This window comes from Vombatus ursinus, unplaced genomic scaffold (genome assembly GCF_900497805.2).
Source record: "Vombatus ursinus unplaced genomic scaffold, bare-nosed wombat genome assembly UNPS02014768.1, whole genome shotgun sequence".
NCBI lineage: Eukaryota > Metazoa > Chordata > Mammalia > Diprotodontia > Vombatidae > Vombatus > Vombatus ursinus.
Window position 1 is genome coordinate 12,525,571 of NW_020954546.1, and position 14,639 is coordinate 12,540,209.

Genomic DNA, 14,639 nt, shown 5'->3' on the forward strand with positions numbered 1-14,639 from the left:
ACCCCACTGCCTAGCCAAAAAAAAAAGAACAAAAATCCAAAAAATTGACTAAATACAACATCCTGTTTTGTACCAGACAACTCTGATTCTAATTCTGCTTCTGTCTTAACTTTCATATGCACCAAGGCCCACATCAGTTCTGCCTTAGGTTTTCCCAATTTCATTATTTGAAAATTCTCAGATTAGTGTTTAGGAAGAATTCTCACAGTTCATTCTCTCCTTGTCCCTGCAAGGAAGTCAGAATGCTAAATCAGTGATATCTCTATTATTTTAACACCGAGATTTCTCAAAGCAGAGGATTCTGACTTCACAGCAGGAACAAAAAGGAGAAGCTGGAGGGGAAAACTACTTCAATAGCTTCAGTAGAAAACAAAATACATAAAGTTACTGGCAAAGTAAAAACCTAACCATGTCTTTGCTCTGGTGTACGTTTCCCAACGGGACCATCCATTTTTCAAAGGAAATAAGGATTTTCAGAAACGACTGTTTTTCTTCCCTGGGTGAGTCTTTCCAGGTGTTACATCAGCTACCCTGAAGTTACCATTTAATTTCAAAAACATAGCACTCAAATGATAGCCTAAAACAAGTCAATCACTACACATTTGTGACTTACTGTACCTATACAACATGGGAGGAATTGCCTATCCTCTGACTCAGGCTATTTTATTTCAGGGCCTTGAAAGTATCTGCAGTATGTGAAATACTCCTTTTCGTGAGTAGGAGCTGGTTGTTTTGAAACCGTTGCTTATGCAACACTATTCAAGGCCTCCAGGCGTGACAGGACGCGGATTCAACATTCTGATACATGAGAAGAGAAGTCGAGGGTGCTGCCCTCTGAGCACAGCCACAAGACAGAAGGTTCAGACATTACCTCTCAGCTGGCGCTCCTGGATCTCGCGTTCCTTCTTGGCCTGGATGGCCAGCAGCCGCCTGCTCTTTACGGCACTGATCATGTCCTCTGCCTCCACTTCCACCGGGGGTTCCATCTTGGCCACCTCTTTTTTTTTGTCCAACTTGGCCAGCCCATTCTCCTCCTTCCCATTCTCTTTGTTTTTGGCCTCCATCTCTTTCCGCTTCTGTTTCTCAGCACGTCTCTTGTCATTCTCCTCCTTCAGGACAGCGAGTCGCTCCTTCCACAGCTCTGCTGACATCTGCTGCTTGGCCTCCATGTGGTCCTGCACAGAGTAGGTCATGAGGATCCGGTGGCAGAGGGCAGCCAGGATCTGCAGCTTTTCTTCTGATGTCAGCTCAAAGAACTCAGAGGTCTCAAGCTTCTCCAGAAACTCATCCTGGACCTCATTGTCCTCAAAGGGAGCGGTCTCTTTGTTTTCATCCACCGTGTCCGAGCCCTCGCTCTCCTCGGGCACGTCTGTTTTGCGCAAACAGAGACGAACGAGCTCAGAAACAGAGTGCAGTGTCAGAGGGATCTCGGAGAGCTTCATCCCCAGCTCACCATAGTCCTCAGCGATCTCATCCTGGAGCAGGGTTTGTAGGAGGATGACCAGCACTCTGTTCAGGTACAAGAAGCCTCCCTTGTCGGCACTCAAGGCCTCCATGAGGGACACTGCAGTGATGGGGTACTGGGCATCGGGCAGGAGCAGCCCCGAGTAACAGCTCAAGAATTCGACCACCATCGCGACGTCCCCAAAGAGGGTGTTGGGAAGCCCTTCGGGGGTATCCACCAGCCGGAAAGAGGGCAGGCTCTTGCCTGTCAGCTCCTGGTCCTCATAACGCCTCTGCTTCTCCAGTCTCTCCAACATTTCTTTCTCTTTCCGTTCCTTGGCTTTCTCTTTCAGCTTCTCCTTCAACTCCTCCCGTTTCTTTTTCAAATACTCCTTGCGCTGCTCTTCAGACATTGAGGCCCATTTCTTCTTGTGCTCCAGAAGCTCATAGCGCTTTTGAACCAAGACACGGAGCTCTTCGGGAAGGCGGGCGCGGTCTTCATTGGAAAGCAGACGGGCTGTTTTGGAGATGACACAGGACAGGGCACTCTTCTTGTCCTCCCGGTCTTTGTTCTCCTTGTAGTAGGCAATGAGGTGGAGGGCAGCAGGAGGGAGGTGCTTGTGGGGCTTGTTAGAAGACCTAGGTGTGCCCCCAGAGCTCCGAGGAGTTCGAGTCATTTTCTGGGTACCCTTGGCCATGTCCAGCAGGGTCATCTGCTTCATTTTGGTTTTGGGTGTCTTCAAGCCCTTTTTGGGGGATTTAGATTTTCCTGGAGATTTCTGTCCATTTAAAATGCCTTTGCTCCTACCCTTTGTTTTCAAGGGTTTGTCCCCATTCTTCCCTAACTTTTTGGAGATAGGGCCCTTTTTAGGAATGTGAAACGTGGTGCTTAATTTGCCAGGAGACATCATCTTCATCATCTCCTCCAGCTGTTCCTCAGGTGACTTGGAATTCTTTGAGTTCTTTACTTTTAGGGGGGAGCCATTCAAGGATTTCTTTAGGTGAACATGGCACCATAACGTGGGATTCAGCACCTGATTCACTGGAGAGCTCTCAGTCTTCAGCTTCTTAGAGGGCTTCCTATCAGGGGACGTAATATTTTTCCTCTTTGTAGAAGGATTGAGAGTCATGTACTAGAAATAAAGAAGAAAACTGAAATTAATTCAAAGAAAAGCAATGATGACTATCCAATGTATTCTCTTCATTAACTACACAAGTTTGGTCAAATTATTTCACTTCAGAGACAGCAAACCCCTGATAAAAAGCAAAAGCACAAATGCCAATGTTCCAACAGTTTCTACCAGTGATGGTTTTCATCATGTTCAATTAACTAACAGTAAAGTCCCTCCTAGGAGTAAGAGTCAGATCTTCTGCTTGGGCTTTCCATACTTTATGCTGTAGGCAAGCAAGAGAGACTACTCTGATGGTTACTAAGCTTTCAGAGCAGCCAAATCATCTATAAATATGTAGGAAACATTGTCTGGCATTAATAAAAGCAAGAGGGTCCGTCTATACTACTTGTAAGGCCTGTACAATTCATACTCATCGTTCTCAAGCCTGGGGAGGGCCGTGACCATCCTCTTTAGACATGCCAGGCCTAGAGCTGGATTCTCAGTAGTTAATATAGACTGTGATTCAAGTAGCATTCATCAATAATTAATAATAGGTAAAACACGTGCCTGGCAGGCCATGAGATGTTAGAAAAAAGCAAACACCCCTGTGAAATAGTTGTTATTAATGGAAGGGGGACGTAAGCTGCACAACTATTATTACTATTATTACCTACACCCCAAAGAAAGCCATAGTACACATATTTGGGGAGATAGCCAAAATTGCCCAGGTTGTCCTACCCCAATCAATAAGAAGTAGACCTCAAAGCTTCGTAAGCCTGGGAATGAGCCACCCCATGGGAAGTTATTTTCATGTGACATGCTAAATTCTGAATCTGCATTTGAAAATGTGTCTATGCTGCTGTCTTGGGTGGAAAATCCCCACAAAATCCAGAAAATGTCAAATTACCTCAACTAAGCCCATTTTGTTTTCAAGCCCCCATTACCTTAAATTTCTTACTGAATCCAAAGCAAAATAAAATTACCAAGCAGACCCATACCATTTTCTTACTTACTGCTGAGCTATCCCATACAGATTGCTGGAACACCTGCACTACATCTAATGGATCCCAACCATATTTCCACCATGCGAAGCTGTTAAACAATAAACAAGCCTATAAGTGCCACACAGATTAAATCAGTGATACAACCCAACCAGCAGTCAGTTACATGCAGAGGTGGGGCACTGAGAGAGCACTGGTTCTGGAGTCAATAGACCAGAGGCCAAAACAGGCCCCCGACACCTTCTAGGTATGTGACTGTGGGCAATTCACTTAACCTGTCTGCCTGCCTCAGTCTCCCTATCTTTCAAATAGGGATAACAGCAACCCCCTCCCCCCTGCCCATGTTGAGGGGATCAAATGTGCTTTGAAAATTTTAGAGCACTATGTAAATGCTAGCTACTCTATTATTATACTCTCTTCCACTAATACTAAAGGATGAAATGGAATACCACTTGCTTGAGAGGCAGTGTGGTGTCAGGGCAAGATCATGAGTGTGAGGGCTGCTCTTGGCTAACTATGTAACTTTCAAATTCCATGGTATTTCTTATTTGCTCCCACAGACCCCCACAGAATATCTAAAAATTATCTCGGTGGTATTACCTAATACTAAAGATAATCTAAATTCTACGCCACTCCCTATACACATCTAAAACTAAACTTCAAAATGGATGAAGATCATAATATCACTGTAGTAGCCCAGTGACTTTCACCACCACGAGGCAAAGGCCTTGGATTCTTATCTTTGTTCTGCTGGGCGGTTCCTTTTGCACCTTAGTTTATATAATGTTTATGTATCTGAAATATTTCTGTTCTAGTGTAAGAGATGCAATCAGACTTTGAAAAAACAATGTCATTTACAGTAACATTAATATATTTGACACACTTAACACTGAAGAAACTTAAGAATGACTCCATTTAAAAAAATTATACTTTTAGCTCTGATAAAGAGAGGACTTTCTACAACCAAATAAAAAAAAAAAAAGAGAAACCATCTCAGGCATCAGGATCAATATAATATCGAAATTTAACTGGACATCACTAAATCTACTTGAATTATCCTATGGGGAATAGAAGTTAAATGGACAGTTTAATTTAAAAGATTTTTCACAAGCAGGATCAATACAGCTAAAATTAGAGAAGCAGGGGCTTTTTTTTGGGGGGGGAGCAAGTTTCTCTGATTAAGTGCATTTTCAAGAAAGAAAGAACCAATGCAAATTTATAAAAACAAAAAAAAATTTTAATTATAAAAACAAGCACTACTCCCAAATTGGTAAAAGGCCAAAAGGATATAAAAATGGGAAGATATTCATTGGAAGAAATCCAAGGTCTTTTATACTCCTATTTGAATCAGCACTTTCATGGTAGCAAAGAACTGGAAATTAAAGGAATATCCATCACTGGGAACTGGTTGAACTAATTATGATAAATGAATGTAATGAAATATTATTGTGCTATAAGAAATGAAGAAGGGGGTGGTTTCACAGGAACTTCGGAAAACTTTTATGAACTGACACAATGCGAAGTAAGCAGAACCAGAACAATTCATACAACAACAATGTGAAGACAAACGACTGGCAAAGTTTTAAGAACTCTGGTCAACACCATGACCAACTATAACTCCACAGGATTCATATGAAACATGCTTCTTATGGGGAGGGAGGGGAGAAGAGAACTACTTTAATTTAAATAAATAATACTCTTTGGAACTGCAACCACAAATTATTCTCATGCCTATTTTCATCTGTGATCCAAAAAGTCTCTTTGGATAAGGAGTCCCCTATGTGTCCTATTTTGTCCTTGAGCAACTTCTTTGGTTTCAAGGGGATTTCCTAGAGGCTGATCAGAGGCAAACCGGATAGAGCTTTGGGCCTGGAATAAGGAACACTATCCGGCCAAAGACTCATACTGGCTATGTGACCCTGAAGGCAGTCGTTTAACAGGTCTGCCTCAGTCTCCTCAACTTCAAAATGCAGATAATAATAGTATCTACTTTCCAGGCTGTTGTATGGTTCATGTGAGACATTTGTAAAGCACTTAGCACAGTGCTTGATACATCCTGGGTGCTTAATAAAATGCCTTTTTCTTTCCTTCTAATATTGGAAATTACCTTAAATACTATTTTGGAACATTCTTCATATGGTTATTAATAATGTAGTTGCTTTTCCACAGAACTGTTTACATAATCAAATCCTCTGACTACTTATCTAATGGGAAATAATGGGCTTCTAATCCAACATATTTGGTAATTGCTTTTATTTTAGAAACAAAGGTTTTTCTCCAGTCCCCACTTCCTTTCTTCTCCTACATATATTAATTTGTTGGCATTTCATACAATTAGAATTATCTACTTCATCTTTTATAACTCCCTTTTTATTTTTATCCCTTATTTGGTGAAGAATTCATCTTGAACTTTTAGTTGTAAAAAATATGGCTGAATCTATTTTATTTCCTTAATGACATGATCTTTAATAATCACATCACACATTCATTTTGCATTTATTATACAACATGGTATAAGACAGGGCTCTTAACATGAGGTCCATGGATAGATTTGAGGGGTCTGTTTGACTTGCATAGGAAAAAAAATTACATCTTTACTTTTGGGTAATTCTATATATTTTATTTCATATATTTAAAAACATTCTAAGAAAAGGCCTGAGACACAAAAACGGTTACAAATTCCTGGGGTGAGGGGCTGGTCTAAGACTCATTTCTGTCAGTCTTTCAGATTTTCAGCAGTTCTTAGCAAATACAGAGCTCTTTCCTAAGTAATCTGTCTTTGGATTTAACATCAGGTTACTGAATTACAGAATTTCTGATTCTCCCTTGTCTATTCTGTTCCGTTCATCTATTTTCCAATTTTTTAATCTGATACCAAATGGTTTTGATAATTCCTGCTTTATAATATAGTATAGTTTGAGACCTGGCATTGTTATTTCCCCCTTTATTCTGTAGTGTTTCATTATTTCCACTGATATTCTACATCTCCCTGAAATGAATTTTCTAATTTAACTTAGCTCTTAGCACAGTGCCTGGCATATAGTAGGCATTTAACAAATACTTATTCCCTTCTCTTCCTCTAACCTCTTCCAAAGAACTACAAGAAGACACTTCAGCCCACTCCTATGCAAGGGTGGGAGATCCACAGGTATAGAACATTATGTTTTCTGACTTTGTTACGTTTCTTAGTTTTGTTCACTTTTCCTTTATCAAAAATATTCTTTGTCATATAGGAAGGCTTCCAGGGAAGAGGGAGGGCTTCTGGGAGAAATCTGGACAATATAAAACCAAAGATATCAATAGCATTAAAAAAAAAATTTCAAGAGGATTCCTTTTTCTTAAAACAAAGCCCGTAATAAAGATCTTTTTCTAGCAGTTTCAGTATATCGGGAGATGTAATTCACAATTTGAGGCTACACTTCAAGGTTTTCCACTAATCTGCCCTCCCTTTGATTCCTGACATGACAGAAAGTCAGAGCACAGAGGCTGAGTTATCAAGAGTGCTCCCTACAAAACCATCCGGTAGTTAAAAATGAACTTGATAACTCATGTTGGTAGAGAACAGGAGTTTCAATAATTGGGAACAAGTGAGCCAAATATCACTGTTTGGTTTTCTGATGGGTGATTTTTTTTATATTTAATGAAGGATGGGCCTGGCCCTGCAGAAATGCATTGTACTTCACACAAAATAGTGAAATCTCACTCTAAATCCCCAGGTACGGGAGAGAGCTGGAGAGCTTTGTTTTCTTCATTTTGCTCACTGTATATAACTCCTTCCTGAGCCACACACACCATCCTGTTTCACTTCACGAAAGGTTTTTCTACTTTTTATGAAGGCTGTTAAGTTTACCCTCACTATTTAATTCACCTCTAAATAACACTAACATTTCCTTTACATTTGCACAATATTTACTTTACAAGGGGCTTGTGAACCAAATAGTAAATAATATCCTGATTTTATACGGGGACCTGAGGCTCAAGTGAAATCAAAGGTCTTGTCCCCCACACTACTAATATCAGAACACAAATGAAGACTCGATTTATACGCAACCTAGGACAAAATATAATTTATCATTATTAGAAAGCTAAGTGTAGAACTGAGCTTTAATTTAGGCTGATCTTAAGTTTTCTATATCCCTTCTAATTTTGGGACAGAGTACATTTAGAACACTGAGCTATCCAACAAGGAAGAAACTAGATGGGATAATCATTTGCCAGAAATACTGTAGGATTTCTGAACTACGTGAGACTAAAATTGGGGGAGGGAAGGGAACCTGTGGCCTTCCAGGTCCTTGGGTGCAGCCTTTTGACTGAGTCCAAGTTTTACAGAACCAATCCTTTTTTAAGGGGATTTGTTCTGTGAAGTTTGGATTCAGTCAAAGGGCCAAACTTGGGGACCTAGAGGGTTACACGTGGCCTTGAGGCTGCAGGTTCCCTAGCCCTGGCTAGATGATCTTATGTCTCTTCCAGTATTAAGATTCCATGAATCCACTAAATATACAGAAAATATTCAGAACTATCTGCCTATTTAGAGAATTAAAAATGCTTTAAAAGTAGAATTGTTAGTCAAAAACCATGACTGCTGAGTACAAGATAGCAGTTTTCCACTGTTTACAAATAAAGCCCCCATACATTTACAACTACAATTAAAAATATAATCTACCAGTAAATACTGGTGATCAAAGTTTTCAAGGGTATTCCACTCTGAAGGAAAAAAAATACTCCAAACAAGACAGCTGAAAAAGACACTGTTGCACAAACCAAGAAATCCTTAATATAAAAAAGCAAACCTTAGAAACATAGCTGTGAAATACATGCCTGGACTGACATATTTCAAGTCCAACAGCTATACAGATTGGAACAGCAAACCACCAGAGTGAAATCTAAACAAAGGAATCAGCTATTTTCTTTAAAATGTTTGTTGAGGGGCAGGGGAGGGGGTCTTGTCACTATTATCACCTTGGCACTCAAACGTGGTTTTCCTGGTGGGCTCTGTCTTTTCTACAACCAGTTAAGGATAAAGTGCTTAGAACTCAATTACCATATCATGTATCTGCTGTATCTCTAGAAGATAATAATATTGTTGCTCCTATTAGCATCAAGAAATTAACTGATTACCAGTTAGGTTATGTTTGTGATGGAACGCGATTGTGCTGTAAGAAATGACAAGGGAGACGGTTTTGGAAAAACATGGCAAGATCTATATAAACTAATACAAAGTACAGTGAGAAGCACCAGGAGAACATCGTACACAGCAGCATCAATAATGTAATGATGATCAATTGTGAAAGAATTAGTTAACTCTGATCAATACAATAATCCACCACCAACTCCAAAAGACTCATTATATAACACGCTATAGACCTCCACACACAGAACTGATGGACTCAAAGTGTAGTTTTCCTTAAGGAAAAAAAAGGGAGGGGGTGTTTTAGGGGGAACGCACAGCTAATTCAGAAATGTTTCACATGACTATGTATGTATAATGGGTATCCTACTCATAGCTCTTGCTTTCTTCATGGGTGGGGGACAGACTGGAGAGAGAATGGAACCAAAAATAGAACTTAAATTAAAACAAAACAAAACACAAAAACAATGGGTGTGAACAAGTAGTTCAAGAGAAGTAAAGCAAACTATAGGGAAAAATGCTCTGAATCACTAATATTAAGAGAAAAGTAAACAATCGAACAAAAAGCTAACTAATGAGTGGAGGGGACCGCCCCTCCCAATCTAGTTAAGAACTCCATGCTTACTAAGAACTACATTCTAAATCAGTAGGTGTGAGCACTAAAGGAATTTTTAAAAATCACAGTAAAGCACACAATTAGTGGGTGAAACAAAGCTCATCACCTATTAGGAAGCAGCCTGGAAATTGGGGGAATCCTCTGGAAGGTACAGGCACACAGCATTTAAACCACATTATCCACTTCCCCCAACTCCAAAATTCCCCACTACTAATGGCACCATGATTCCCTAAGTCATCCAAGCTCAAAACCTAGTTCTGCGGCAGGTAGGGGGCGCAGTGGTTAGAACCGGGGCCTTGGAGTCAGGAGGACCTGAGTTCAAATACAGCCTCAGACACTTTACTAGCTGTGTGACCTGCGACTGCCTCACCAAAAACAACAAAATACCTAGTTCCTTCTTTTCCTTCCCACTGTCACTAACTAATTTAAGTTCTACAGATTCAACAAATGTCTTAGATCAGTGCCTCTCAATAACCTAGTCTAATATTCTCAATAACCTAGTCTAAAATTTACCACTTAAACCCTGAAGGATTATGCAAAGGGTTCCTGAGAAGAAATCAATCTTAGAGCAGTACTCCTTTTAAGCAAGAGCCTCCACTGGGCTCAAATGGCCCACAGGATAAAAAAGCCATTCTTCATGTTGACTCCTCACCCCATCCCCCACGTACTTACCCTAAGAAAGTTCAACCACAACCAAGTGCCAGAATGATGAGTCCGTTTTGAGTCTAGCAAATATTTCACTGTGCTGGACCATACTATTACGTACTCTCTCCAGGTATTTGTACATGCTAACCCCCTTCCTTGGAATAACTCTTTAAATATTTCTTTTCCTTCAAGGCTCAGATCAATACATACTATATCTACCAATAATAGATGCTTTACAGTTAGCAAAGAGCTCTTCTAATTTTTAAAAGATTGTATTATCTTTGAGATTCAGACCATGTAGCAATTTTGAATTTAATTGTGGAATACGGTATAAGATACTGGTCTAAGCTTAATTTCTGCCAGCTTGCTTTCCAGTTCTTCCAGCAGTGGCAGAAGAAAACAAATTAGAAACGTGAAAATATGAATGGAATGAGGATGCAAAATGAAGAAATGACAACTCAGCTCTACTTTCATTTTCTCCAAGAAAACTATCTTTAACTGGGGAAAAACAGAATGGTTAACAGGAAACTGAAATTCAAAATGGATATGACCTCAGTATTAAAGATCATAATATTAAAACAAAAACAGGAAAGGATCAGATTATATACCTCTGATAAGTATAGGTAGGAGAATTCTTAACCAAACAAGGGATAGAGGAAATTATAAAAGACAAAGCAATTCATTTTGATTGCAAGAGATTAAAAAATTTTTGCAGGGGGGAGCTAGGTGGTGCAGTGGATAGAGCACCAGCCCTAAAGCCAGGAGGACCTGAGTTCAAATCTGGCCTCAGACATATAACACTTACTAGCTGTGTGATCCTGGGCAAGTCATTTAACCCCAATTGCCTTTTAAAAAAAAAAAAGTTTTTGCACAACCAAAATTAATACAACTAAGATAAAAAGGAAGAGAATTTGCCAGGAGGGAAAAAATTCCTTGCAACAAATTTTTTGGATAAGATTTTGGTTTAAGATATATAAACAGCTGACAGAAATAAGACCAAAACCCATTTCCAAACAGCTAAGTGGTAAAAGGATATGAACCATTCTCAAAATAATTGCAAAACTATTAACAACCACAAAAGAATGCTTCATATCTCTAATAGGAAAACTAAAAATCAAAACCTGTTAGATGGGCAGCTTATTGAGAGAGGAAAGGATAAACTGGGAAAATATAGGTGAGGAAAGTACAAAGACATCGCAACAAATTTTAGGAAAGATAGAAAAGGACTTTACATAGATCTCGTCTGAGCCGCACAACAAGCCCACTGGGATGAAATAATGTCAGTATTATTTTTGTTTTAGAGATGAAAAAACCATGTTACCAATAGTGAAATGGCATGCCCATGGTTAAAGAGACAACGTAATCCGAGGTAGGACTTGAACCTGTCTCCTCCCAGTGAGAACTCAAGCACTCAGTCCACTACTAGGCCAGGCCACCTCTCAAGGTAGCATATCAAAAAATTATCCAGCAGAGGCAATAATCACCTCCATCCTGGGGAGTTTGAGGAAAAACAACAGCTCTATTCTCCTCCATACAAATTTTGGGAAAATGAACCACTACCTTCAACAATAATTTATCCCAAAAGGCAGCTAAGTGGCGCCATAGTGTGCAGCGTGCCAGGCCTGCAGTCAGCAAGACTCACCTTCCAGAGTTCAAATGTGGCCTCAGACAACTTATCAGCTGAGTGACCCTGGGCAAGTCATTTAACCCTGTTGGCCTCAGTTTCCTCATGTGTAAAACAAGCTGGAGAAGGAAATGGCAAACCACTTCTATATTTTTGCCAAGAAAACACCAAAAGCAGGCACGAAGAGTCAGACACAACTGAAACAACTAAACAACAACAACAAAATTTAAGGAGCAGAAGGCTTGGAATATGATATTCCAGAGGGCAAAGGAGCGAGCGTCACAACCAAGAATTGCGTAACTGAAATATAACTGAGTATAACCTTTCAGGGGGAAAATGGACATTTAATGAAATAAAGGACTGAACAGAAAAGCTGACATTCAAACAGAAGATTCAAGAGAAGGTTAAAAAGGCATATATGAAAGAATAATCACAAGAGACTCAAAGTTAAACTGTCTGCACTCCTACATGGAATGACACATGCAACTCCCAAGAACTTTATCATCACTACAGCAGCTAGATGGAGTCTACATAGACAGAGGGCATGGATGTGGGTCAATTATGTTGGGATGATCACCAGAAAAAGAATATGAGTGGGAGGAAGAGGGAGAAAGAAGGGGGAAAATTTTCTTACATAAAAGAGAAGCACAAGGAAGAATTTTTCTAGTGGAGAGGAAAACTGAGGTGGCGGGCAGGCAGCGCTTAAACTTTACTCATCAGGACCGGTTCAAAGAAAGAAGACTATATATTGCATGTTATTGTGTATTATAATCATATAATATTATATACAATAGATTAGGTTTTAATATAACTAATGTGTGAATATAATATATAATAAATTATTACATATTATAATCTAATACATTTTTAACATGTACATACATATACCCACATACATACTCAGCTGGGTAAAAAAAAATCTATCTTACCCAACAGGAAAATAAGAGGGGAAGGGAATAAGATTAATAAGGAGGTTGGATAAGGGTTGGAAGCAAAACAGACTTCTGAGGAGTGACAAGATAAAAAGAGAGAGAAGGATAAACAGAAGAACATGGGATGGAGGGAAATGTCAGTGATCCTATCTGTGAATGTAAATGGCCTGAGCCAACACAGATTAGAACCCAGAATCCAACCATGTGTACAAGTGTGTATAAGAGACACATTCAAACAAAAAGACACACACAGAGTTAGAATAAAGGTCTGGAGCAGAATCTATTATGTTTCAGCTGAAGTAAATAAAAAAAAGCAGGCGGAAGTAATCTTAATTTCAGAGAAAACAAAACCAAAAACAGACCCAATTCAAAGAGATAATCAGGGAAAGTACATTTTGTTAAAAGGAACCATAAAGAATGAAGAACATCAAAGAATTTTACAGCAAGTTTCTCTGAGAAAGGCTTCATTTCTCAAATATATAGGGAACCGAGGCAAATTTATAAAAGTAAGAGCCAGTACCCAATGATAAGTGGTAAAAGGATAGTAACAGTCAGTTTTCAGAAGAAATCAAAACTATCTATAACCAATGTGGGAAAAAATGCTCTATCAGCACTGATTAGAGAAAGGAAAATTAAAACAACTCTGAAATACCACTTCATACGTATCAGAAACAACAAATGCTTGGAGGGGATGAGGGAGTACGGGGACACTAATGAACTGCTGGTGGAGTAGTGAAGTGGTCCAACCATTCTGGAAAATAATCTAAAACAATGCCCAAAGGGCTATAAAATCGTGCATACCCTTTGACCCAGGAATACCACCACTAGGTCTGCACCTCAAAGAGATCAAAGAAAAAGGAAAAGGACCTCTATGTACAAAAATATTTATAGCAACTCTTTTTGTGGTGGCAAAGAACTGGGATGCTCATCAATTGGAGAATGGCTGAACAAGCTATAATACATAATTGTCATAGAATGCTATTGTGCTATAATAAATGAGGAGGATGCTTTCAGAAACACCTGGGAAGACTTATGAACTGATGATGCAAAGTGAAGTGATAAAAACGGAGATCACTGTGCACAGTAACAGCAATGCTGTAGTGATGATCAACTGTGAAAGACCTGGCTACTCTGACTCAAGACAATTCCAAAGGCCTCATGATGAGAAAATGCTATCCACCTCCATAGAGAGAAGTGATGAACTCTGAATACAAATTCAAGTACAATTTTCTCAATTTATCTTTCTGTGATGTCCAATGTGAAAATTTTTGCATGATTTTACATATATAATTGATATCATATTGTTTGACTTCTCAGTGGGTGGTTGTAGGGAAAGACTGGCACTCAAAATTCTTAAAAATTTTAAAAATAAATAATAAATTCAAGGAGAAGAAAAAGCCTCCTCTGCCCCCACAAATTAATATAGCTGATAAATTTCTCAAAGTTGGTATCAGGTTCCCCAAAGTCCAGTTTTCCATTCCAGCCAAGCATAAAATGCTTCAGAGTTTGCTCCAAGGATACCAGAGTGGCTGGGACAGTTTTGGCTTTGAGGGTGAGCAAGACTGTCCAGTAACCCCTTTTATTTAGGAGGTGTGATTTTTTAAGCCACACCATGTACTTTTGAAAAGCAAAGAAATGGACTCACCCAACCCCCTCCCAAACGGCCGGCTCCCTGGGTGAGCAGAGTCCTTCAAGTAGCTGGATCATCTCAGCATGGGGCATGCTGGGCAGTCACAGCCGAGTGGGAGCCGGCACGGCTGGACTCAGGGGTATCTGAAAAAGTATAAAACCACCCCCCACTTAGCATGATCAACTCATTGGGGGAGGTGGGGGAAGGGAATTCCTAAGTGACTGCCTATCTCACTCCCCAGAGAAGCTAGTCTAAGCCAAACCAATCCTCAAGCCTCCTCCATCTCCTCCACCACTCTACCCTCTCTCAGCCAAGGACTTCTCTTTAATAAAAAAAATTAAGGCCAATTGACTAAACTCTCTTGTCTCCTTTTCACCTTAAAAAACCGGAAAGCATCTCCCACTCTCTCCTCCTTTTCCTCACATTGTCTCTTGAAAAGAAGGTCCCGGGGCAGCTAGGCGGTGCAGTGAATAGAGCTCTGGCCTTGGAGTCAGGAGGACCTGAGTTC

At 39.8% G+C, this 14,639-nt stretch overlaps 1 protein-coding gene across 3 annotated transcripts in view; it reads right to left on the bottom strand.

Annotated features, from left to right (window-relative positions):
• Positions 1-14,639, bottom strand: part of BAZ1B (bromodomain adjacent to zinc finger domain 1B) — a 64,578-nt gene that overhangs the window by 21,963 nt on the left and 27,976 nt on the right. For all 3 annotated transcript variants that reach the window (XM_027861566.1, XM_027861565.1, XM_027861567.1), the window contains exon 7: positions 872-2,576. In XM_027861566.1, coding sequence (XP_027717367.1) covers positions 872-2,576 — 1,705 coding nt within the window. The remainder of the gene's footprint in view (positions 1-871; positions 2,577-14,639) is intronic.